Raw genomic sequence first — 25,357 nt, forward strand, 5'->3', positions numbered from 1 at the left:
TTTTACTTGTGCAGTGTGTTTTGCGGTTTAACGGGCAAGCGGTCATTTTCAATTTAGTTTTTTAAATGTTAGTTTAATGTTTATTGAGCGTTTCATTCATTGGCCCTAGCCGACAGTTTACCTTGGTGTGCGTGTGTTTTAAAATTTCCTGCATGAAAAGCAATAAAGAATTGTATTTTAAAACTATTCCCGCCTGGAAGTCCATTTTATTTCCAAGTGTGCAACATTCTATTCGTGTTTCTCACGGCTTCTGCAGTTAACTTTGAAACTTCAATTTTACCTATATAAATGATGGTTAAAATGACAAAAAAAGAATCCCAGCTTCTAATATATCTTTTATATCCGTTTTCTTTGATGAAATGTATTTTAAATCTGGAATGAGCAGGTTTAATTTTCTGTTAAGATGTATTTAACTTTTAATGTGAGTAGTGAAAGGCAGGTTAGAGATGACATGCAGGTGAGTATACTTGTCATGTACAACAAATAAAATGGACTCGGTCTTTCTGACACTCTTCTTTTGGTCTCACATGTTCACTCTTCTCTTTCACACCCACATACACACCTACACTATCTAAGTGACAGTCTAAGCTGACACACTGAGTACAGCTCTACTACTGCTGATCCCTTGAGTCTATTCTCTCCTCAGGGAAGAGGTCAATTCAATACTGTAACCCCAAAGCCATATAGAAACCCACACATGCACACCTTTTATACACAGAAAAAACAGCACGACACACACACACCTGTCTCTGTCACTTCCATCAATCAGCCAGCTGTGTGTTGACAGGTTATGTCTGTCCACAGTCCAGGTAATCTCAGGAGGCTCTTCTGGGAAGTGAGGCATTAAGCTGGTCTGACAAACTATTTAGTCTCAGTCAAGACTTCAGACGCCCTTTCTACCCTTTTACCTTAAAAAACAACAACAAAAGAACTCCCTTTTCTGTTATTTGTAACCTCTTCTCTAAACCTCCCCTCAGTTTCACAGCTTCCCTGCCATCAATCCCAAACCTTTTCAGTGCATCCTAATGTGCGTGTTGTCCTCGTATTATGTGGCAGCTCATCCGTTTTCATGCTAAATGTTGGGAAGATTCTGAATGTACTCTTCCAATATCAGAATAGCACATGATGCTGTGTACATGACAGGATGTATGATTGGAAAAGCATCAAGACACACTGTTTAAGGCATATGATAGCTATGTGACAACGATTAACATCATGAATCAGCCTCTATGGAGATAGACATATGACAAGCATGATCCTTTCTGACGTGGGCCTTAGCTAATCTATACTAAACATTCTATACTGCTTTGAACCGGTATTCCTGCATCTTGTGACTGTGTAACAGCCTCTCTTGTATGTAAGAATGTGAAGGACACTGTTCAGGAACTAGTTGTATCATACTGTATGCTCTATGTGATGACTACTTCCATTCTTGCAAGAATAATAAATACATGTATCCTGACATTGAAGCTCAAGCCGGTGACGAGTGATATTTTCTATTTCTATGCACCTCACCATTGCACCTCTGCACAGACTCATGAATCGTCACACGTTGCATATGTTGACTAGCTTTCTCTCTTTCTCCTCCTACCTTGCATCTGTCCAGCCTGGCTGGTGAAGAGACTGGAGGAGCAGCCGATTTCCGTTCCCAGGAGAGACCCGTAATCCTGCTGAAACACTGGGGACAGAAAGAAGGGGGGGAGACGAGGTAAGGAGAGGAAGCGGGGGACACAGGTCAGCACAGCACTCAAGCTTCTCACCTATTGACCTTTACACGGCCAGCCGCTGACCGCTTCACCTTTAAACGTGACCTCTAAAATGGCTCCCTAGATAATGACTTTGACACTGACTGATTTTGCCTCTGGGTTAATTGTCCCTCTTAAACAAAAATGCAGTTTCAAGATTTCATTATAACATTTGCAATTACGGTTCTTGAAGGCTAAAGAGATCCATGGTTTTTGGCATTAGGTGGAAGAATATGTACATTTCACATTATTGATATATATGATAAAAAAAAAAAACATTTTCTGGAAAATCAACAGAATTCATAAATGGATACAATTTTATTTTTGTTCTTTTGGGCAAATCCAGTATATTTGACACCTGACAGACCCATTTAATTACTTTTATGTAACAATCATACAAATCAAGTACAGTAACACATAAAGCTGTGCTGCTTGTTGGTCTTTAATCCACAATGGCCTCATATCTCCATAGATATAAGGATTATGCTATACTAATGATATGGCAAAATCTTTTCTGTTATATATCGTCATATCACCCACTTCTAATGCTAAAGCAGAAGGCACATCGTTTAACAGAAAACCAATTTTTCTATATTGTGGGTGCTGGATTTTGCTGTCAGACCTGCATGGGTTGTATGAAAACTTGTTTTTAAGACTGACGTAACATTACCTTCCAAAGGATTATTTAATTTGAGTCTATAAGCAATATTGCCTGCTCATTGTAGTCTGGCACAGTGCTCGTGGCAGTATGGTCTGATCTCTTTCTCTCTCGCTGTCTTCCATTTTTATTCAGATCCATTCACAACCCAAATTGCCAGTCTTTTAAATCATCTTTTCACAGAACCATTAGTATGTCGATGATGAATTGTACTGTACGATACAATACAGAAAGAAATGTAATGTCTTGAAAAGAAATTAGTGGAGCATGAAAGATACGGCATATTACAAGGGAGTATTAGAGAGGATGGAACTGTGATGTGAGGTAGAAGGAAATGAAATTCATTGAAACAATTATTGATCTATTTCTGGTTGATAGAACTGGGTGCAGAGATATGAGAAACACCTACCTAATAAGCTGGGGTTAGGAAATCTCCACGATTCGTTGTATGTGGAATACTGGGGATGGGAGTATGGACTGCCAGAAAAATCTCCCCCTGAAAAAAACATAAACAAGAAACAGAGCATTAAACACAACAAAGAATAAAGAGGATGACCTTGTTTTTGTACCTTTTCCTTGTGAAATCGAATGCTATCTGGTTTTAATCTTTAAATTAGAATTTTTCTGAGCCTTTGACTTTTATTTTGCGCTACCCGATCCGGCTGTATTTAAGTGCTTGTTAGTTTCTCAACCTCATTCAAATATTTTAGTATAAGTGAATGCTCTCAACACCTTATATCTATTGAACATAACTGTACTAAACGCCCTATCATATCTGGGATACTCGGGTGAATGAAATGACAGCAGCAGTTGTTATTTTAATGACAAACGGTAATTGCAAATTTGTCATGTAGCTTGAGGATTTTTGCTTATAATGAAGCTTTAACCAGGCGTTAGTTTTCTGCAGAATGATTTGCAGACTGGTTGAGGAGCTGAACAGGAGATCTCACTGTAGTGGTCCTCTCGTTTTGTGGATGATAGCATAGCTTTTCTCCCTCATTTACTACTTACTGTCTGGGGTTTACTCTTCCTCTTGTCTTCCTTTCACCCCTTTCTCTTTATTTTTCTCTCTCGTCCTCTGGCCCACCAGACTACAGCTCACCCGTCACCATTCACATCAAAACAACATTCCTCCCCATTTCTTCTCCTCTATTTTTTTTTTTTTTACACATCTCTCTGCTGACTTGCTTTCTTTTTTTCCACTCTTTTGCTCTTTCTTTCTCTTCTCCTGAACCTCCACTGCTCCCGGGGGATCCCTCTCCCATAGCTGACAGTCACAGACCCTGATGCCCCCTCCCTCTAACCCTCTCCCTCTCGTTCTGTCGGTTCTGCCTCGCTGCTCCACTACACCCCCTCTGAGTGTCAGCCCCCCTGCTGCAGGGAGAGAGAGAGACAGAGAGGGAGAAGAGAACAGCAGAACAGAGTTGCTTGCTTAATGAAGGTATGATATTAGACAGAGCGGACAAAAAGGAGGATCATTTGCCTGAGAAGTGCTGAGATAAAACAAGGCGAAGCTGGAGAAGCAAAGTTGAGAGATTATCTCTTCCACTCACTCCAGTCAGCTCCAGGATTCAGGCAGCTTCGAATATTCACTGAGAAGAATTTAGATGTTGAGACTGTTTGTGTGTGTGGGTGTGTGTGTTTGTATATACAGCCCAACACATTTTCTGGTTCCCACTACCCTTTGTGTGTGTGCTTATGTGTGTGGATGTTTAGCTGCGTCTGTCAGGTGGGGTCGGGATGCGGTCTCCATGGCATCCCTGGGTGCGAACATCTTCCCCTTGTCATCACCGTTGTGACGGCAACGTGTCAGGTTGTTTAGGAAAAGGGGGGGTGGTGGTGGAAGGAAGGGTGAGGACGCTCAGGGGTCTCCCTCGTGTAGCTTAGTGTCAAGGTCGCATCACACACACATACACACTCACACACACTATTGGAACAAAACACACAAGCTCACAAACAATCGCATGCCATCACACATAAACATACACCAACCCCAACACACACACAAATATGCTGTCAAACCTGAGGACAGGACGGGGTGAGCGCAGGGGGACAGGGCGACAGGGTTACCCATCTTTAGACGTGCTGTTCCTACATGTCCGCTGAGAGTGTGTGTGTGTGTGTGTGTGTGTGTTTGTGTGCTTGTCAGCCTAGGAGTGTGTGTGTGTGTTACAGTGAATGATTGGGAATACACTGAGACAAGAACTTATAAACAACATCATTTTGACTTTGTCTCACTGCCTCTGTTGCTTTGTGTTTTACCGTTTTATTATCTTCAGTATACTAAACCTTGACCACCACTGCAATGCACTTTGAGAAAGAGAGAGAGAGAAAAGAGAGAGGAGGAGAGAGGGGGAGAAAAGGAGGAGAGACAGAAGAAGAATGTCGATCCAGGATTGAAACACAAAAGCAGCGTAGAAGGCGGAGTGGAAGGGAATGAATGAATTAGTCGTGGGTCACTGGTGATTCTCATTAAAAACAAATTACTAATGTTGAGGAGGGACAGCTGTGCTACTGTGGCTGCTTTCTAATGATACACAGAGAGACACACCCACGCAAACACACATACACCCACACGTTCAGAAACACACACACACACACGCCACCCCCTGGGAGCACTGTCAGCCATGGTGTAGACAGACAAGAAGGAGGAAGTGGCTAAGCTAAGTACATCTCCTAAAGGTACACACACATCCATCGGGAATTCTAACAGATATGTATTTAGTTAAAGATCTGCTAAGTGATGGGTGGCAAGAAATGACAGAATAAATGTAACTTTTGATGACAAGAAACGGGAACATTGAAAGTGTATGTGTGGTGTGCGTTTCGTGGCACTCACCTGGTACCATGCCAGTTAGGGAGGGGGTGGAGTAGCTGCCCTGTCCAGTGGGAGGAACATGAGGAGGGTAGCCTGGCAGAGTTGTGCTGGCTAAGTCTCGACCTGTAATCAAACACACACATATATTTGTAGCTTGTAGCTCTATTATTTCTGCTAGTTCCTAACTTTTAGTGTCCTATATTAAACCTGCCATAAACCAATATATTCAGTACATTCACTGATACCTGTCCAAAACTATGTCTTCAGATGTTTGGTCCTGTATGAACCAACGTCTTTAAACCCAAATTCAGTCACCTTTTATTTATCATTAAATGTAAGAAACTAGGAGGAGCTCTGACACTTGCTTTAAAGTTTACATTTCTTATTCAGATGTTTGCTTGTCTACAGTCAATCAACTAACTGAATAATGGATTCATGATCCAGAAACAAAACGTTTTACATGAGCTGATCTTTATATCTGAATTATATTTATACTAAAACTAAAGTGGTAATCTTTAATCAAATTTTAAATTAATTAATTGACTTTAGGAAATAAGTTAAAAACACGCGTTAATGTAATATATAAATAATGCTTTACTGAGACATCATCATTTAGCCATGTTCACTTCACACTGATGTTTTAGCAGATATAGCACAGGTGTAATCAACCACATTCACGTAATAAGTATTCATTCTACTTGCTATACCTGTTATGCTATGAAAAAGTGTGAAAAGTTTAAATTAACTATTTGGTTTCATACAGGACCTTTACTGAAATTATAATGCAGAAGCACATTTTGGATGTCCCTCTTTCTTTTTTCTTTTTTTCCCTCATTTTCTATCCGCTGACATCTATTAATTTACCAACTCCCCCTTTTCTCGTTATCACCATCTCCCCCCTCCTTCCTCTGTCTGTCACCTGGTGGATAGGATATATAACTGCATTAGACTACATGACAGTGTGTCGGCCCGAATCATTTCTCTATGTTTGCACGCAGTAGACATTGGGAGTGCGTGAAAATGGAGCCCTCCATTCATCATCATCATCATACGTACATACACACACTCCTGCATCGACACCCTCCTCCTCCCTGCCCCCTGCACACACACATTTATCATCATCATAAACAGCTCAGATGCTAACACCATCAATCCCATTCACTTCCCCTCCACTTAACCACCACTAACTAACTGAGAGGAGGAGCAGGAGGAGCTGGGAAATAGAGAGGAGAATATAAAAGACAAGGAGAAGGGAGGGATGGTGTGAAACACAACAGACTAAACAGGGATTTCCTTTCTTTCCATTACTGGGAATAGAACAAGACCTATTTGGCTGTGCTAATTTATCAGTTATTATTAGTTTATGGCAAAAATATCATAATGTGCGAATATATGTTGTGCAATAATCTCTATTAAACAGTTACCTACATACAGTTTTTCTCAATCGCTAAACCCACTATTTAGAATCAAAATTCCTTTCATCAAACCAACAGCACAGCCATCGAAACAGAAAACCATTTCTCTACAACAGTATACCATTTCTCATTGATATCACACAAAATGCAGATGCTAAGCAGTGTTTTGCAAAACAGATCACACAATTCTCTAACTGAAGTTACAATTCTCTACACAAAGATCAAAAATCTGTTGTGTAACTCATGTCTACAAAACAACAAATAATCTTCTCACAGTGGATAACACTTCCTCATAAACTTAGACCATAGCTACACTAATTGACACTTGATGTGCAAAATATTAACACTTGTTATCAGTCAATCACCCCATTGAAAAAGGTAACTCCATGGAATGTACTGTATACCTTACAGTAATGATGTTACATTGAAAACATTTACATGATAGAATTTGCATGACTGTACTTAAAATATTTTTTTAAATGGTGCCGGTAAAGCTATAATAGTGTTGATATGACTTGCATAGGTCTTTGAGATGTTCATATGGGGAGGATTAGCTATAGCTGATACAACATTTTTACAGTCAGTAATTGTGGTCTTTTCCTTTTTGCACATTGAGAAATGTTTTTTTTTGTATTGGGGTGAATTGAGTACTTCACTTCCATGTAAATGAATTGCTCACAGCTGACATCAATGAATTTCCTATAGTAATTGTAATTAGTGAGAATCCTATAAAAGACCTCCCTCACTTCAGTAAGATGTTTGTGTAAACAAAATGGCTGATCGAGTAGGTAGAGGAGCTCTGAGAGGAAGAAGGAACCCTGTTGTTCAGCGAGGAAGAGGGAGGGCTGATGTTCAGAGAGGAAGAGGGAGAGCTGATGTTCAGAGAGGAAGAGGGAGAGCTGATGTTCAGAGAGGAAGAGGGAACCCTCATGTTCAGAGAGGAAGAGGGAGGGCTGTACGTATGCGTGGTGGAAGAGTTGAAAGGGGACCAATGCGAACAGTAGTTTCGGACAACACCCGTGCAACTATTGTGGACCACGTCATAAACCATGGCATGTCCCTCAGTGAGGCTGGCCAAAGGGTTCAGCCCAATATACCGAGATCAACAGTGGCATCCATTATTAGGATCTTCAGGCACGAAAATAGGTAAGCTACTGTAACCCTTTTTTACAGCACTTCATGCATTTCTATTTTGATGTAGGTTTCGATCACTGTTTTTATATTACAGTACATAACATTCTCAAATATTTATTGATAGAACTGAAAGAGCACCCCGCTCTGGTGGCAGACGAAAGGCCTTTACTCCAGAACAAGAGTCTGCCATTGTTGATATGGTTGTGGCCAACAATGAAATCCGCTTAAGGGAGATTCAGGCCAGAATAATTGCAGACCAGGATGTCTTCAGTAACATTCAGTCTATAAGTGTTGCAACCATTGACCGGGTGTTAAAGAGGCAACACCTCAGAATGAAACAGATCTATAAGGTTCCTTTTGAACGCAACTCTGACCGTGTGAAGGAGTTAAGGCACCGGTATGTACAGGTAAGGACCTCAATCACACTGATGGCTTGCCTATATTTTTAGTATGTCTGACTGCTTACAGTAATGTAAAACGGTCCTCTGTTTGTTTCATTTTCTTTAGCGAATGATGGAGCTGGAAGGCAATGCATTACCACATGTTTTTGTATATGTGGATGAAGCAGGCTTCAACCTCTCCAAAGTGAGGAGACGTGGGAGGAACCTTATTGGGCAAAGAGCGACAGTCTTTGTTCCAGGCCAAAGGGGAGGAAACATAACATTGTGTGCGGCTATCTCGACACAAGGCGTCCTTGCTCACATCCCTTTAATGGGAGCATATAACACGCAACGTGTCCTTGCCTTCCTGGATGTCCTGTATGACGGACTTGTGCCACCAGAAGAGAGGGATCAAGTGAGGTCGGTTCACGTGGTCATATGGGACAATGTGGCATTCCACCACTCTCGTGACGTGAGGGCATGGTTTGAGGCTCATCCACACATGGCCATGGAGTTCCTCCCTCCATACTCCCCATTTCTAAACCCCATTGAGGAGTTCTTCTCTGCCTGGAGATGGAAGGTTTATGACCATCATCCTCATGACAGAATGCCCCTTTTGGACGCAATGAATGCTGGCTGTCGGGACATCTCTGCGGAATCCTGTCAAGGGTGGTGTCGACACGCAAGGAGATATTTCCCACGCTGCCTTGCAAGGGAAGACATACGCTGTGACGTAGATGAGGCTATGTGGCCAGACAGACGCCAAAGAGCAGATCAGTAAAGTTATATAGATCTCATTCTCTGCTTTACTGCTGATTTACATCATTTACCCATGTTATTTTTTTCCAGTGTATTGCTATTCGTCTTTTGTTTCTGTTACGGTGCTCTTCTGAAAATGAGACAATAAAAACAATGGCATAGTTACAGTAAGACTCTGTTTTTCCTATATGTAAGTTTGTTTCTCCCAACTTGTCAGTTTTCCGTTCAGTTTCCAATATCGATAGCTTGAGGTTTGTGTATTGATGATTGTAGTCAGTATTTAGTGTGCCACTTAGTAATGACTGTTCAAATAGTCTTCTCATGAGCTGACAAATGTTTGTTTTTGGAGAAGGTATCTGGTTTTGGAAGGGGTATTTTTAGTTTTGAGTGCCTTAGAGCACTTTGCAAGAAATGTATATTGTTATGGTAGAATGGGTTATTATGGTGACCGGAGTTTCAGTTATGAAAACACATTTGTCTCATTAGAGGACAATTTGTTCTGTTTCGATCGACTTATTCTTTTTTGTGACCAGTATTTTCAGTTTTGGTCATGTAAGTGCATTTTGCAAAAGATATTCAGAGTTATGGCAAGTGTGTTTCTGTTTAGATGGCTATGCTCTTGTTTTGAAGAAATGAATTTAGATTCTAAAAAGTGGGTTTAGCAATTGAGAAAAACTGTAATATAAATGCAAATTAAGACACAGGTCAAGATTAAAATCACAGAAATGTAATGCTTTTCTTTTTTAGTCATTGTAGTATTGACTGTTTACACTAAATGTAGGCAGTCTCTGGTGAAAGTGAAAAGCAAAAGATGCGGAATGCATTTCCTAGTTTGCAGTTTTGGTTTGTCTTGTTTCAATTTACAAAGTTAAACACATATTTTAAAACTTAAACTCTAGTGCAGTTAACTTGTAATTTCTGTATGTTTTTTTGTAGGAGACATGGTCAGAAGTTGATTGCAAATAATAATTGGCACAACAAATAGAAAGGCTTGGCCCGGTATACGCCTGCCTCACCGGAACCCCATCAAATATTGGTTGTTTTCTCCAGAGGCTAATGGTTACCATGTTCATAACCTTAGCGTGTTAAAATGTGTTAACTTACCGGTAACACTAAAGTACGGCTGAAGGAAATATTTTGTCATTAACAAAAGTATAAGAGACATGAGATGTTTTCATGGTGGCTCAACAGAAAAGCTCAGACGTGGCTAAAATGGCCCTTTATTAAAAAGTTTTATCTCATGTGTTATCCGCTTGCCTCACCGGTACAAGTACAAATCAGCAGATTGATATAGTCTCTTCCCCTCCTTAGTATACTTGTTTCTCTCTCACAGATCCCCTCTTTACTACAGCCTCCTCTGTCCCTCTCCGCCTCCTCTCTCCTGTCTCAGTGTAGTAAAGTTTTTCTCTGTGTTTGACGCGACAGCGAGGCATTAGTGCAGACGGGCTACTCATCCGCTCGGGGTCAGTGCACAGGGCACGGAGGAGAGGGAGGAGAGGGTGGACGCGAGGAGAGATGGACTCTCTGCAGCCCAACTTAGAGGGGGCAGACAGGGCCAGATCCTCAGAGGTGTGTGTGTTTGTGCTCTGTCTGTGCACGCAGTATATTTGTGCATATGTATGCCAGTTGTGTTGATGTATCTGCTCTCCAAAGCTTTTCCGTAGAGGTCAACTAACAAGTACAAGTCTCCTCCATGCTCACTGGCAGCTACATGAACACACATCGTCTGCCTCCCTTTCTCTTTTACTGTCGTCCTATCTTACTCTTCCCCACCAAACAGCCATCAGAACAACATATGTCCAACCTGGAGGGATTTGGGAGTGTACAGTGTGTCCTTTTGCACTTGAGTAGAGTAGGTGAGGATGAGAGACTAAAACGAAAATGCCCTAAAGATTTGGAAAAGCCTCAGAAAAGGAAGATTGAATGTGTAAATATTGCTTTACAGCGTGTCCAGAGTATCAACACGTCAAGGGTGCAATAACATTGCGTCAAACACACAGACGTCTGATCCCCTAGAGGGAGCTCTATTCTGAGGGAAAAGACAGGCAGGAAATGCATGCATAATATTAAGAAGGTGTGTGTGTGCGTGTGAATACGAATGTGTGTTTGCATGCATAAGCAGAAATGGAAATGTTATCTCTCTCTCTTCTTTTCTGTGTCTCTGTCTTTCTCCTTTGACTTGAGCAAGTAATATTCCTCTGTGGTTTCAAAGGGCAAAAAAAGAGCCCATTCCCAGATATCCCAAATTCCCAGCTCTATGATTCTCCTCATTATAGATGGGAACGTCGAAGCCTCTGCCAAGTGCTCCCAGGTCTACTCTTAATTAACCGCTGCCTCTCCCAGCGCCCCTAAATGGAGACGGAGGAAGAGACAGGGCTCTCACTGTTCCTCTATCCTTCCACCTTTCTTTTCCTTCCGTCCTCTGGGCTCTTGACCTCTCCTGAGATCCAAAGTACTGATATCTTTAAACGGGCTCAATCAGGCCATGTAGCTGCTGAGGTAGACGGTATGTGAATATCAATCATGGTATTTTTCATATAATGCTATTGTCAGGTCTGTGCACTATAGATTAATTTAATATAATTTATAAATGATATGTAATCATTAGTTATGATCACAGAACCAGGGCAACGAAATGAATCACATTACAGACAGACGAACGGACAGACAGATTGTGTTAGCCTGCCATTTGGGAAGTTTGCAAATTTATATTCTCACCCAATGTCTGACTTTTCATCTTTGTTAATTAGCTAAATGAAGCCTGTTCTGTTAGGTAGACATTTGTTTTTTATTAGAATTTACTAAAGTTATGAAAAATGTGTTTGACTTTCCGGTCCCTTAACATAGGTGAAATATAACCGCACTTGACTTCAAACTGATATTGCTGACTATGCTTAATACATTTTTTAATATTTATTTATTTGACGGGTAGAAATGTCAGAGGGAAAGAGAGAAAGGGTGGTACCATAAACAACAATGATACTGAGGAAGAAATTGAACCTGAGATGTTGCAGTTATATGAAATGCACTCTTATCACTTATATCTTATTCCATTTTTAATTGGTTAGCAAAAAGTCGATTTCAGAGCAAAGTTAAATGGTGGATATTTTTCTTACCTGGAACAAGTGAATAGGACTGTGGACCCGACACACTGGCTCCTAACTCCGCCCCTGTACCAGGATTACCCAAACTGTTCTTCATCTCGTCCAGTCCTCCCGCTAGTGAGGCCATGCCCGAATAATCTGACGTCTGAGCAGAGACAGGAAGTGGAGAAAGAATAGAACAGAATAAAGAGAATAAATCCATGACCTTTTATGTTCAATACAACATGAATACAATGCTCGATGTTGCTTACAGCTGTGATCAATCTGTTTGTTATTTCCTGCTACATTTCCAACATGCTGCCCCTTCCTTATAGCAAAGAAGCTTTAGTAGAAACACACACACACACACACACACACACACACACACACACACACACACACACACACACACACACAAACACACACACACACACACACACACACACACACACACACACACACACACACACACACACACACACACACACACACACACACACACACACACACACACAGAAACACACCTACAGCGGAGTTTATTGATCTGTTTACAAAGACAGGGATTTACTGTATAACCAAGTCCAACAGTCTATAACCACAGCATCATCTCGCTCTTTCTCTCTTTCTCTCTCTCTCCCGCACACACGCACGCACGCACGCACGCACGCACGCACGCACACACACACACACACACACACACACACACACACACACACACACACACACACACACACACACACACACAGGCATCGCATAGACTATGGCTAACATAATGCCTCTTGTCTCCCCAGATACCAACAACAATAAGAACCGTGATCATCTCAACACACGTACACTCAGCTTCCTAGTGCACAGTGAGCACAAACACACACACACACACACACACACACACACACACACACACACACACACACACACACACACACACGCACGCACGCACGCACGCACGCACGCACGCACACACACACACACACACACACACACACACACACACATAGATGTAAAAAACATATAGAGAAGAGGATACTGAAGTGACAAACCAATATCTAGTTATCTATTTGTAACATTTTTCTCTGTGCAAACTCTTTTGATCACTTGATTAATGAAATTATAGAATGTTATAGATTTGAATGAAGACTGCTTTATACAAATTATTTGATAGTGTTTATGGTGGTATCTCAACATGTTTCTTTGCATACTTGTAGTATCAAAACAAATATTGCCAATTATATAATGCTGAACATTTTACAATCTGTTCATGAAAAATATATCTATTGTCTTTATAGATCATGACCTTAATGCAGACAGAGTAATGGAAACTGTCCGCTCACCTGTGTCTGACCCTAACACCGAGCCATGACCCATCAATCCTCATCTCTTATCCAGATCTGTGTGTGTGTGTGTGTGTGTGTGTGTGTGTGTGTGTGTGTGTGTGTGTGTGTGTGTGTGTGTGTGTGTGTGTGTGTGTGTGTGTGTGGAGTGATTTAGAGTGATAGCATTGACAATGATGACCAGCTATATATAGATTAACCACCAATTCTAAGGGGCCGCTCAGCTCTTGATGGGCAAATGACCTGCCTGCTGACTAAGATTGTGTATGTGGGATTTGATGTGATTTTTCTTCATTTGTAAATCTTTTCCTATAGAAAAAAATGGAGAAACACTCTTAAGCTTGGTGTTTCTCTTCAAGCAATATCGAGGTGTGTAATGCTACCGTGTTTCTAAAAACAAGGAAATAGGAGGCAATGACATGTCACAGTCAAACAGCTATATAAAAACTAATATAATAAAACAAAAAACAAAAAGTACAGTATATGTAGCTACTTATACTGCACAAACTGAGGAAATACTGGAGTGTGTGGATGTGTGTGTCTGTGTGTGTCTGTGTGTGTGTGTGTGTGTGTGTGTGTGTGTGTGTGTGTGTGTGTGTGTGTGTGTGTGTGTGTGTGTGTGTGTGTCTGTGTGTACACTAATGACAGCAATCAGAATTTCCTTTAGGTGATGAGGTGAGAGTTTTGCACTGACCCTTTTAATACCTCTGCATCTGTGTGTGTGTGTGTGTGTGTGTGTGTGTGTGTGTGTGTGTGTGTGTGTGTGTGTGTGTGTGTGTGTGTGTGTGTGTGTGTGTGTGTGTGTGTGTGTGTGTGTGTGTGTGTGTGTGTGTGTGTGTGTGTGTGTGTGTGTGTGAAAGTGTAGGCGTGTGTTTGTGCTCACTGACCTCTTAAACACCCCTGTGCTCGTCAACACACAACACAACCACTGGACTGTGACCTGCCAAATAAGAGCTTACCCAGTACACTACACACACGTCTCTCTCTCTCTCTCTCTCTCTCTCTCTCTCTCTCTCTCTCTCTTTATACTTCAGACACCTTTTTAAGCTGTCTTTTCTCTCTTAACGCCCCTTTCGCCCCCCTCACACATCACACCTGTAGTTTTTTTTTTCACCCAATCATACATGCTATCCCTGCCCCTCACCCCTCCTTCCCTTCTTGGCCGCTCTCTGTCTTATTATAATGGTGTCTAATGTGTCCATGTATCCATGTAGATGGGGGCCAGACAGAAGCACAGTAGAAGGGGTCTGCCGTGGTAATTGGCCATGATGAAGTTTGGCCAGTGGGGTGACAAGCACGCTAAGGAAGATGGATCATTCTCATTCGGCCCCGTAAATGTTGTCAATTCCACCGCTCATACAGCGCCATCAGCCCTCATCAAAGAGGAGGGACGCAGCTGCAGAGGGGCTGGGGCTTGAGGGGTGGCGGAGGGGGAGTTGAACAGGGCAGGATGGAGGGTAACAAGAAAAGGTGGCAGGGGCAGGCCAAAAGAAGGGTAAGAGGATGTTGGTGGGAAAGTGATGACAGAGAAATGGACGCATGTAAGACCTGAGCAAACTAAAAGGACAAGACGATTTTCTGAATATTAGCTCTGTGTAAAAGTAATGGAGTTGCCTCATTAATTTAAACGCCACCCCTTTTGTTAGCAATGTACAGAGAGCTCCTAGAGAAAACATTTAGTCTTCACAAATGTTGGTTTAATTGTTGTTGGATGAAGAAGGTGTTTGGTAGGTCTTCAGCTAGATGGTACTTGGCGTGTCTTTTTGGTGGAGTTGGTTACAGTGTATACAAGTTTGACAACCTAGGCCAGAGGCGGAATCATTTAATTGAGTTTGTAGCAGATTTGCATTTCAAACTCTTCATTTGCAATATTAACAGGATTTTAAAGTCACTTTAAATTGTATCATGTGTTTACACATTTCTCCAATTGGCCTGTAATTGTAGTCTGCTTCTTTATATTCCCTTTCCACTTTCATAAAGAAAACGCCATGTGCTAAGATAACAAGTAACATCTTAATGATTACAGTTTTTCTCAATCGCTAAACCCACTATTTAGAATCAAAATTCCTTTCATCAAACCAACAGCACAGCCATCGAAACAGAAAACCATTTCTCTACAACAGTATACCATTTCTCATTGATATCACACAAAATGCAGATGCTAAGCAGTGTTTTGCAAAACAGATCACACAATTCTCTAACTGAAGTTACAATTCTCTACACAAAGATCAAAAATCTGTTGTGTAACTCATGTCTACAAAACAACAAATAATCTTCTCACAGTGGATAACACTTCCTCATAAACTTAGACCATAGCTACACTAATTGACACTTGATGTGCAAAATATTAACACTTGTTATCAGTCAATCACCCCATTGAAAAAGGTAACTCCATGGAATGTACTGTATACCTTACAGTAATGATGTTACATTGAAAACATTTACATGATAGAATTTGCATGACTGTACTTAAAATATTTTTTTAAATGGTGCCGGTAAAGCTATAATAGTGTTGATATGACTTGCATAGGTCTTTGAGATGTTCATATGGGGAGGATTAGCTATAGCTGATACAACATTTTTACAGTCAGTAATTGTGGTCTTTTCCTTTTTGCACATTGAGAAATGTTTTTTTTTGTATTGGGGTGAATTGAGTACTTCACTTCCATGTAAATGAATTGCTCACAGCTGACATCAATGAATTTCCTATAGTAATTGTAATTAGTGAGAATCCTATAAAAGACCTCCCTCACTTCAGTAAGATGTTTGTGTAAACAAAATGGCTGATCGAGTAGGTAGAGGAGCTCTGAGAGGAAGAAGGAACCCTGTTGTTCAGCGAGGAAGAGGGAGGGCTGATGTTCAGAGAGGAAGAGGGAGAGCTGATGTTCAGAGAGGAAGAGGGAGAGCTGATGTTCAGAGAGGAAGAGGGAGGGCTGTACGTATGCGTGGTGGAAGAGTTGAAAGGGGACCAATGCGAACAGTAGTTTCGGACAACACCCGTGCAACTATTGTGGACCACGTCATAAACCATGGCATGTCCCTCAGTGAGGCTGGCCAAAGGGTTCAGCCCAATATACCGAGATCAACAGTGGCATCCATTATTAGGATCTTCAGGCACGAAAATAGGTAAGCTACTGTAACCCTTTTTTACAGCACTTCATGCATTTCTATTTTGATGTAGGTTTCGATCACTGTTTTTATATTACAGTACATAACATTCTCAAATATTTATTGATAGAACTGAAAGAGCACCCCGCTCTGGTGGCAGACGAAAGGCCTTTACTCCAGAACAAGAGTCTGCCATTGTTGATATGGTTGTGGCCAACAATGAAATCCGCTTAAGGGAGATTCAGGCCAGAATAATTGCAGACCAGGATGTCTTCAGTAACATTCAGTCTATAAGTGTTGCAACCATTGACCGGGTGTTAAAGAGGCAACACCTCAGAATGAAACAGATCTATAAGGTTCCTTTTGAACGCAACTCTGACCGTGTGAAGGAGTTAAGGCACCGGTATGTACAGGTAAGGACCTCAATCACACTGATGGCTTGCCTATATTTTTAGTATGTCTGACTGCTTACAGTAATGTAAAACGGTCCTCTGTTTGTTTCATTTTCTTTAGCGAATGATGGAGCTGGAAGGCAATGCATTACCACATGTTTTTGTATATGTGGATGAAGCAGGCTTCAACCTCTCCAAAGTGAGGAGACGTGGGAGGAACCTTATTGGGCAAAGAGCGACAGTCTTTGTTCCAGGCCAAAGGGGAGGAAACATAACATTGTGTGCGGCTATCTCGACACAAGGCGTCCTTGCTCACATCCCTTTAATGGGAGCATATAACACGCAACGTGTCCTTGCCTTCCTGGATGTCCTGTATGACGGACTTGTGCCACCAGAAGAGAGGGATCAAGTGAGGTCGGTTCACGTGGTCATATGGGACAATGTGGCATTCCACCACTCTCGTGACGTGAGGGCATGGTTTGAGGCTCATCCACACATGGCCATGGAGTTCCTCCCTCCATACTCCCCATTTCTAAACCCCATTGAGGAGTTCTTCTCTGCCTGGAGATGGAAGGTTTATGACCATCATCCTCATGACAGAATGCCCCTTTTGGACGCAATGAATGCTGGCTGTCGGGACATCTCTGCGGAATCCTGTCAAGGGTGGTGTCGACACGCAAGGAGATATTTCCCACGCTGCCTTGCAAGGGAAGACATACGCTGTGACGTAGATGAGGCTATGTGGCCAGACAGACGCCAAAGAGCAGATCAGTAAAGTTATATAGATCTCATTCTCTGCTTTACTGCTGATTTACATCATTTACCCATGTTATTTTTTTCCAGTGTATTGCTATTCGTCTTTTGTTTCTGTTACGGTGCTCTTCTGAAAATGAGACAATAAAAACAATGGCATAGTTACAGTAAGACTCTGTTTTTCCTATATGTAAGTTTGTTTCTCCCAACTTGTCAGTTTTCCGTTCAGTTTCCAATATCGATAGCTTGAGGTTTGTGTATTGATGATTGTAGTCAGTATTTAGTGTGCCACTTAGTAATGACTGTTCAAATAGTCTTCTCATGAGCTGACAAATGTTTGTTTTTGGAGAAGGTATCTGGTTTTGGAAGGGGTATTTTTAGTTTTGAGTGCCTTAGAGCACTTTGCAAGAAATGTATATTGTTATGGTAGAATGTGTTGTTATGGTGACCGGAGTTTCAGTTATGAAAACACATTTGTCTCATTAGAGGACAATTTGTTCTGTTTCGATCGACTTATTCTTTTTTGTGACCAGTATTTTCAGTTTTGGTCATGTAAGTGCATTTTGCAAAAGATATTCAGAGTTATGGCAAGTGTGTTTCTGTTTAGATGGCTATGCTCTTGTTTTGAAGAAATGAATTTACATTCTAAAAAGTGGGTTTAGCGATTGAGAAAAACTGTAAATGAAACATGACCACATATCTAAATAGTTCTTCAACATTAGTATGCGAGCACAATTACCTTTTCCTACCTTAACTCACACCACAGAAGGTTGGTCTACTGACTCAGATCTGAGAAGGTAATGGTTTGGTCCAAATTTCACATCAATAACAGATGAGGCGTAATCGGCTCTCTGACACACACACACACACACACACACACACACACACACACACACACACACACACACACACACACACACACACACACACACACACACACACACACACAAACACACACACACACACACACACACACACAAACACACACACACACACACACTGGCTTGCATCATTTGCATAATAGTATTTCCCTTTTTCCTCCATTCCCCAAATAGCTCCCCTGATTTTTTTCTCTCTCTGTCTCTCCCTCTCTCTCTCCACATTGTCTTGTGTTCTCCTGATGGAAAAAGGCTTGACTGTAAACAAATAAAATTCCCTTAGAGGCCCACAAACTGAGACATGGGATTGTGGGGAAGTAATTCATCTGCGCTCAAACTGAGCGTGGCCACAGTAGGGTGGCTATTTATTTCTTGACAAGTCAGATATACCTCAACTCTAGCCTAACATTAGTCATTTATGAATTATTTATTAATGGACATTTCAAAATTAAATATGATTTGTATAGGTTGTTATGAATATCCTGTTGCCCTGTTTTAGGAAATGAAAACTAAGTAGAGCTATTTGTAACAAGTTTTTTAAAGATTTCGAATGTAAAATATTTTGTATAGTCTAAAACAAAACCAGGACAGTGTGGGCCCCAACAAACACAGGCTTTGTGTCCTGGGTTAAAGATTCCCCCTTACAAATACAATTTCTGTAGTATGGAGAGTAAAGTTGTACTTGTGTTCAATATGAGTCCGACCAGTTTAACCATCTCCATCCTTCAGAGCCTTTGCCTTTGACCTTTTCTTACTTTTGATCTTTTGGGGTAGAGAGAATTAAAAAGACCCTCTCTCTTATTACTCTATCGCAGGCAGACTGATTGGTGATGGGGTGGGCATAGGGACCCAGAGCAGCATGGATGGGTGGTGGCTCCATAAGCCTTGCTGATTTATCACCTGAGTAATAGGAAGTGATTGAAGGGAAATTCAAATGAACTCTCTCTGACAGGCGCACATGCAGACACACAGATGAGCACACACACACACACACACACACACACACACACACACACACACACACACACACACACACACACACACACACACACACACACACACACACACACACACACTCACACACACACACACACACACACACACACACACAAATTAATAGTGGGGCTTAATAGACTAGAGAGAGGGGGAACAAGAGCCGTAGAGGGAGATGAGATAAAAGGTTGGGTGGCTTGTTAGGGGGGAAAGATAATGAAAAGGAGACAAATAGGATAAAAAAGTAACTACTGGGGACAGATAAAATAAGATATGCTTGTGAAGAACGTGAGCAATTTTAATTCTTATCTATTTAAGTGGGATGGTGGAAGAAGAAAAAATGAATGAGGCTCGTGTTTCAGTGCAAGAAAGCTAAAAGATAATGAGCAGGTTGAAATAACCACGGAAATTATCTTATATTAGGATACCATTATAATATACTGTTGGTACCTGAAATTGAGCCACTTGCGCCTGTTTCTGTTTCGTCTGTGCTTCGTCCCTCTCTCTTCTTTCACTAATACACACACTCACACCCCCACATGCTGCCACCATCAACAGCAGGGCCAAGTTTGAATCAAGCATCCTTTTGGAATGTCAGCCACAACACAGCGTTGCCCCCCTTGACCATAACCCCATCAAGCAGTGCCTCACAAACACACACACACACACACACACACACACACACACACACACACACACACACACACACACACACACACACACACACACACACACACACACACACACACACACACACACACACCCCCCCCCCACACACACACACACACACACACACACACACACACACACAGCTCAGCCCACATACCAAAGAGGCTGAGCTGTAGCTGTCAGTGTTAAGGGTATGACTGTCAATCATTCCCTCTGGGAAATACAGGAAGAAGGGGGGTGGTCGGCTAGACAGGATGAGAGAAGGAAGGTAAGAAAGAGGGACAGACAGCAGTGTGAGAGAGAGAAAGAGAGAGAGAGAGTGACAAAATGCATGTGTGTGTGCACCTCTTTGTAATCGCAATGCAGCATCCTAAAGCCAGTTTGACCCCAGGGCGACCCGCCGTTTAAAGCCCCTATGCCTGACCCCAGTGGCTTGACCGGGCTCAGAGACGACACTGACCTATGAATCATGGGTATTATAGTCTTGAGTCATTGTCTATAGAGCTACTAGAGCCAATCCCTGTCGACCTCTCGCCCTCTCGCCCTATACCACTCCACTCCCCATGTCGGTCACAGGGAAGTGAATGGGCTAAAAAGCAAAACTCTGCCCTAGAGGTCTAAGGCTGTAGCCTACATGTGACTCCATACACTCCTCTAGTGTGTGTTTGTCCTTTTGCCCTTGGCACCGACTGAATAAATACATCTGAATAAGTGATGCTTTTCAAGGCTGTTGAAACCAGAAACTTTTGCAAATATATTTCCTTAATATTTTTCGTAGGGCTGCAGATAAGAGGACACCTGAGAAAAATGCTTGCTTGTTCTCATTTTGTTATTCCGCATCCTGCTTACACTTGTTTATTCCACTCAGAGTTACATTAACTAAACTGCTGAGAAAGGGAGGGAGGTCAATTTAGATGTTGCTATAAGACATGCATATAATCCCTTTCTTGCTCATGTTTCTTTTTTCACATGCAAACGACACACAAACGCAGCACAGTCCCAATAGGCATCAGCATGCGGACAGCTCCTTTGGCATCCCCAAACAGCAGGAAGTGAGATCATAATGAGAGCCAGGTCAATATGCTCATTAACCCCTGCAGTGTATCAGGATTATAGGAACATCAATAGGCCTGAGTGGGTCTCTGTTGCAACCATCACAATGTCTATCAGACCACAGAGACTCACAGCAGTGTGTCAGACTGACAGAGAAACACGACTTGATGCTGTCATTTCACATCTCTCAGTGGAAAAACAAAACAGATGAACCAGGAACAAATGCAATTATTCTGCATTGTTGGGGAGATAGCATTAGGAATATTTATTTGGGATTTTCTGAACAGACCGACTAATTTCTTTGAGTTTGGCAAGGCATGGCAAGGCGTAGCACGATGGACAGGCTGTTAGCTAAAAGCAGAGGCAAGCATTTCTGTTAGTGTTTGTAATTTGTATGAATGAAGTTGCTTTTCTAAATACAAACAACATATTTGTAGATCAAACAAACAACCTTTGTATTCACTGACAAATAACTTGTTTACCAAGCTAACACCAAGGCAAATCCAGGTTAGAGCGCCATAGATTTAAGACTGCCCTCTGTAACTAATCCTAGAAAATGTTCGTAGTAATCTTTAATCAATCTATGAATATAGCCTCACTGCATACTCTTGTTTTTTTTACATTATAATGTTTGTGTTTAATTCATGTATTACCTCTTGTCGTCAGATTTTGCATCTGCGAGTAACAATATTATTTACATACTGTTGGGATTACCAGACCGTTATTTACTGACACGGAAATATGTGGCATCTCGTCAAAGGCCAACCAGTCACTATTTGAGGTCACTCACTCCTTACTTTAAGAATACCTATAAAAAGCTTTGCAAAGTTAGCGCAGCAAGCATGTGAAATCTTCGGTTTGCATTAGTGGTACCTAGCATTAGAGAACCCTAAAGTTGTGTCGTACCCTCAACCTACTCTCAAGCTCAGCCTCGGCCCAGAGCCTGCGGTGCCACGCCCTTACCTTGCCAGAGTCAGGGCTCACATAGAGGTCAGAGCTGGATTGGATTGGACATGGTCTGTCAAACAGGCGGTCCAATACCTCGATCTGCTGCGGCGAGAACAGCTCCCCTCTCATCTGCTTTCTGAGGAAGTCCCGCCCACTGTGGCCATGCCCGTTGGCCAGCGGCGACTCCTGTAATCCTACATGAGAAAGACAGGAGAAAGGAGTGTGGTTAGAGAGGTTGTACATGGAGGATATTTAATGGAGGAATATGAGGCTGAAAAGAGAAATAGAGGAGGTTTAAAGAGGGTTTGAGTCTAATGTGAATTGCAGAGGGAGAAACCAGTCTCAGGCAATGATGGAGAAATTAAGGGAGGTGTGTGTTTATAAAATAATTTAGTGAGGCAGATGTGGAGAGAGAAGTTGGAGCAAAGTATGGACTCATATGAACCCCACTGAGCTGATTTCGGACTGAGTGACTTCATAGATTGTGGAGACTCAGAGAAAATGCTATACAAATGCAATCCAATTCTCTCATTCTTGATCTCTCAAAGTACACTCTCATATATAACACACCTCTCCATTCCTCTTGTCGTATCACTCATACACACACAGACACACAAATATATATTGCTGGGGTATCAGTATTAGACCGTGAGCTCTCGTATCCTGCAGTTATTGCAAGGCTGAGGGACTGAACGAGACAATTATAAGAACTCTGAAGAGTCGCGGCCCACAAATGATTAGAAAAGAGAGAACCAGAGAGAAAGATAAAGAGAAAAAGGGGATGAGGGTGAAAATCCCCCTCCGTAGAGCCAATTCATTGCTTCAAACCGCTCCTGAGAGCCTATTTTAGTCCTGGGGTCACTGTGCGTTTTTTGTGTGGGAGTGTGTGTTTGGTGTGTGGCGTGTGTTTATGTCAGTGTGTGAGTGTGTGTCCGGTGGCAGAGACACTGATATGACAGATAGTTGGAGAGGGGGAAGGAGCTTCAATTTTTTTTTTCATTTGGACAGGGAATAAAGATCCATTTGTGCAAGACTCTGATCCTAAAGAAAAACAAAGACTGATGTAAAAAAAAAGAAAGAAAGTGGACAAACTAGAACAAGGGCTTCATGGAATTGGACCACATTCAACATTACATGATAATTACACTTCATTACAAGTTGGCTCTTATTATCCATTACCATCCCTTATTTCCAAACCACAGCCAAGAGTACTCAACACAATTTATTTTAATTTTTAAAAGGATCATAACCAAAGCAGAACAAGGGATACTCTTATTTCTTTATCTCCCTCATTTGTTAGCAGATTATTTCATTTGACATTTCTAGTGGCATTTATTAATGCTGACTCGAGAGCCATCATGTGAGGCAGTACACCTGCCCAGGTCCCGAAGAAAACCTCTAGGATTCAAAGCCAATATAAGATAGTGTCCACACGGTTGAATTACAACTCTGGGTCTGTCATGGGAAGCCATTTAGACTTGATAAATTAATCAAATAATGATCAATAATTCCCAGCTGTATAATACTACAACTGGTTGCAAACTCTTTTATTTTCCGAGTATACTGTAGGTGGTAATGTCATTGGCACAAGGAGTGTTTTTCAGTTCGCCGCAAAGACTTCTAGTGAACCTGGAATCAGGAGACAGTATCTGTCTGCCAGCAAAAACACCTCACACTCACAGAGTGCTGCATAACTCACAAAACCTCGCCATACCTCTTCAGTACACAAAACCTCTTTCACCCACTCTCTTACAAACACTGCTTGATCATAATCTCTCTTTCTCGTCTATAGTCATGCACACACACACACACACACACACACACACACCCCCACACACACACACACACATAGTCATATACAGGTGCTGGGAGCAGTGTGAGTGTATGGTCCAGGTCTCTGGTGACAGACCAATCAGGGGGGAGATAAAGCCGGTATGATGCTTTAGCCTGGTAACCCACGGCGACCCATTTAATCCCACCGGCCAGTCCCCATGATGGAATTCAATTGATCAATCATGTAGCTCTGATGGCACCATTTCAGCAAGCTTATTGCTTTCTGCTTCTGTCTGTCGCACACACACACACACACACACACACAAATACACACACACAACTGAATGCACACTGAAAGTCTGACCCTTGTCTCTCATGACGGAGTGTCTACAAAGTACAGACTGAAGGATACGACAGAACCTACTGTAATCGAGTAGTAAAAGCACATCTTTAACTTGTAATAATCAATATACTCCATTGATGTGTGTGTGTGTGTGTGTGTGTGTGTGTGTGTGTGTGTGTGTGTGTGTGTGTGTGTGTGTGTGTGTGTGTGTGTGTGTGTGTGTGTGTGTGTGAGAGAGGGTGTGGGTGTGGGTGTGGGTGGGTAGTTTGATATCCGGCTGGTCTCATTGTATCCATGGATGGGTAAAGAAACGCATCGCCGTGACGGGTTAAATCCTATTCACTGTTGGATACCCGTGCGCAGGCACACACACACACACACACACACACACACACACACACACACACACACACACACACACACACACACACACACACAAACACACAGCTGCCTCTACCTCTGTGAGTCAGTCTCAGAAGGGAAGCGCTTCTCTTCCCTCTTTTTCAGAGCAGAACAAAACAAACAATGAGCCCTTATTGTTCTCCTTTTTCCTCTCTCTTCCACCTTCACTATCTATCTCCTATGCTCTCTCTCTCTCTCCCTCTATCCCTCACCGTCTCCCTCTGACTAGGCCTGTAGTGGCCATTTATTCGACAACACAAGAACAGTTGAATTATTAAATCCAAATACCTTTGAGAATTAGATTGTCAGGTTGTCACCTGTTTGCGTGTTTCAGTGCATGTTTTGTGTGCAGAGAAGTGTGTGTGTGTGTTCGTGTTCGTGTTCGTGTTCGTGTTCATGTTCGTGTTTGTGTTTGTGTTTGTGTTTTTGTTTGTGTGTGTGTGACAAACTCCAGAGATCAAAGTTTTGGGGGGCGGGAGGCACTGAGAGAAACTCTTAAGTTAAGGGCGGAGCTCCCCTCGTTCCTCTCCTCCATCCTCCATCTTTTGCTCACACCCAGCATCTTTTATCTGCTAAGCTGCTGCATGTCACAGTGGATGCACAAGGGGGTGAGAGGTCATCTTGGCATTCTGGGTAAATCTTTCTTGTTCATGCAAACGACACTTTTTATATACATGTACACTTGTGATTTATCTTCAATAAAACTGAAAATACTTTTTATT

General features: G+C 42.0%; 1 protein-coding gene across 4 annotated transcripts in view; it reads right to left on the reverse strand.

Moving 5' to 3' along the window:
* Positions 1 to 25,357, reverse strand: part of pax5 (paired box 5) — a 58,410-nt gene that overhangs the window by 8,330 nt on the left and 24,723 nt on the right. For 2 of the 4 annotated variants that reach the window (XM_079679626.1, XM_079679627.1), the window contains exons 6-10: positions 22,211 to 22,311; positions 12,026 to 12,158; positions 5,243 to 5,344; positions 2,813 to 2,899; positions 1,592 to 1,678 (exon numbers count right to left, since the gene is read on the reverse strand). In XM_079679626.1, the coding sequence (XP_079535752.1) occupies positions 1,592 to 1,678; positions 2,813 to 2,899; positions 5,243 to 5,344; positions 12,026 to 12,158; positions 22,211 to 22,311 (510 nt within the window). Of the gene's footprint in view, positions 1 to 1,591; positions 1,679 to 2,812; positions 2,900 to 5,242; positions 5,345 to 12,025; positions 12,159 to 22,132; positions 22,312 to 25,357 lie in introns of all 4 variants that reach the window. The other 2 variants (XM_079679624.1, XM_079679625.1) reach the window with 1 other exon arrangement.

Source organism: Notothenia rossii, assembly GCF_949606895.1.
Source record: "Notothenia rossii genome assembly, chromosome: 1".
Classification (NCBI taxonomy): Eukaryota; Metazoa; Chordata; class Actinopteri; order Perciformes; family Nototheniidae; genus Notothenia; species Notothenia rossii.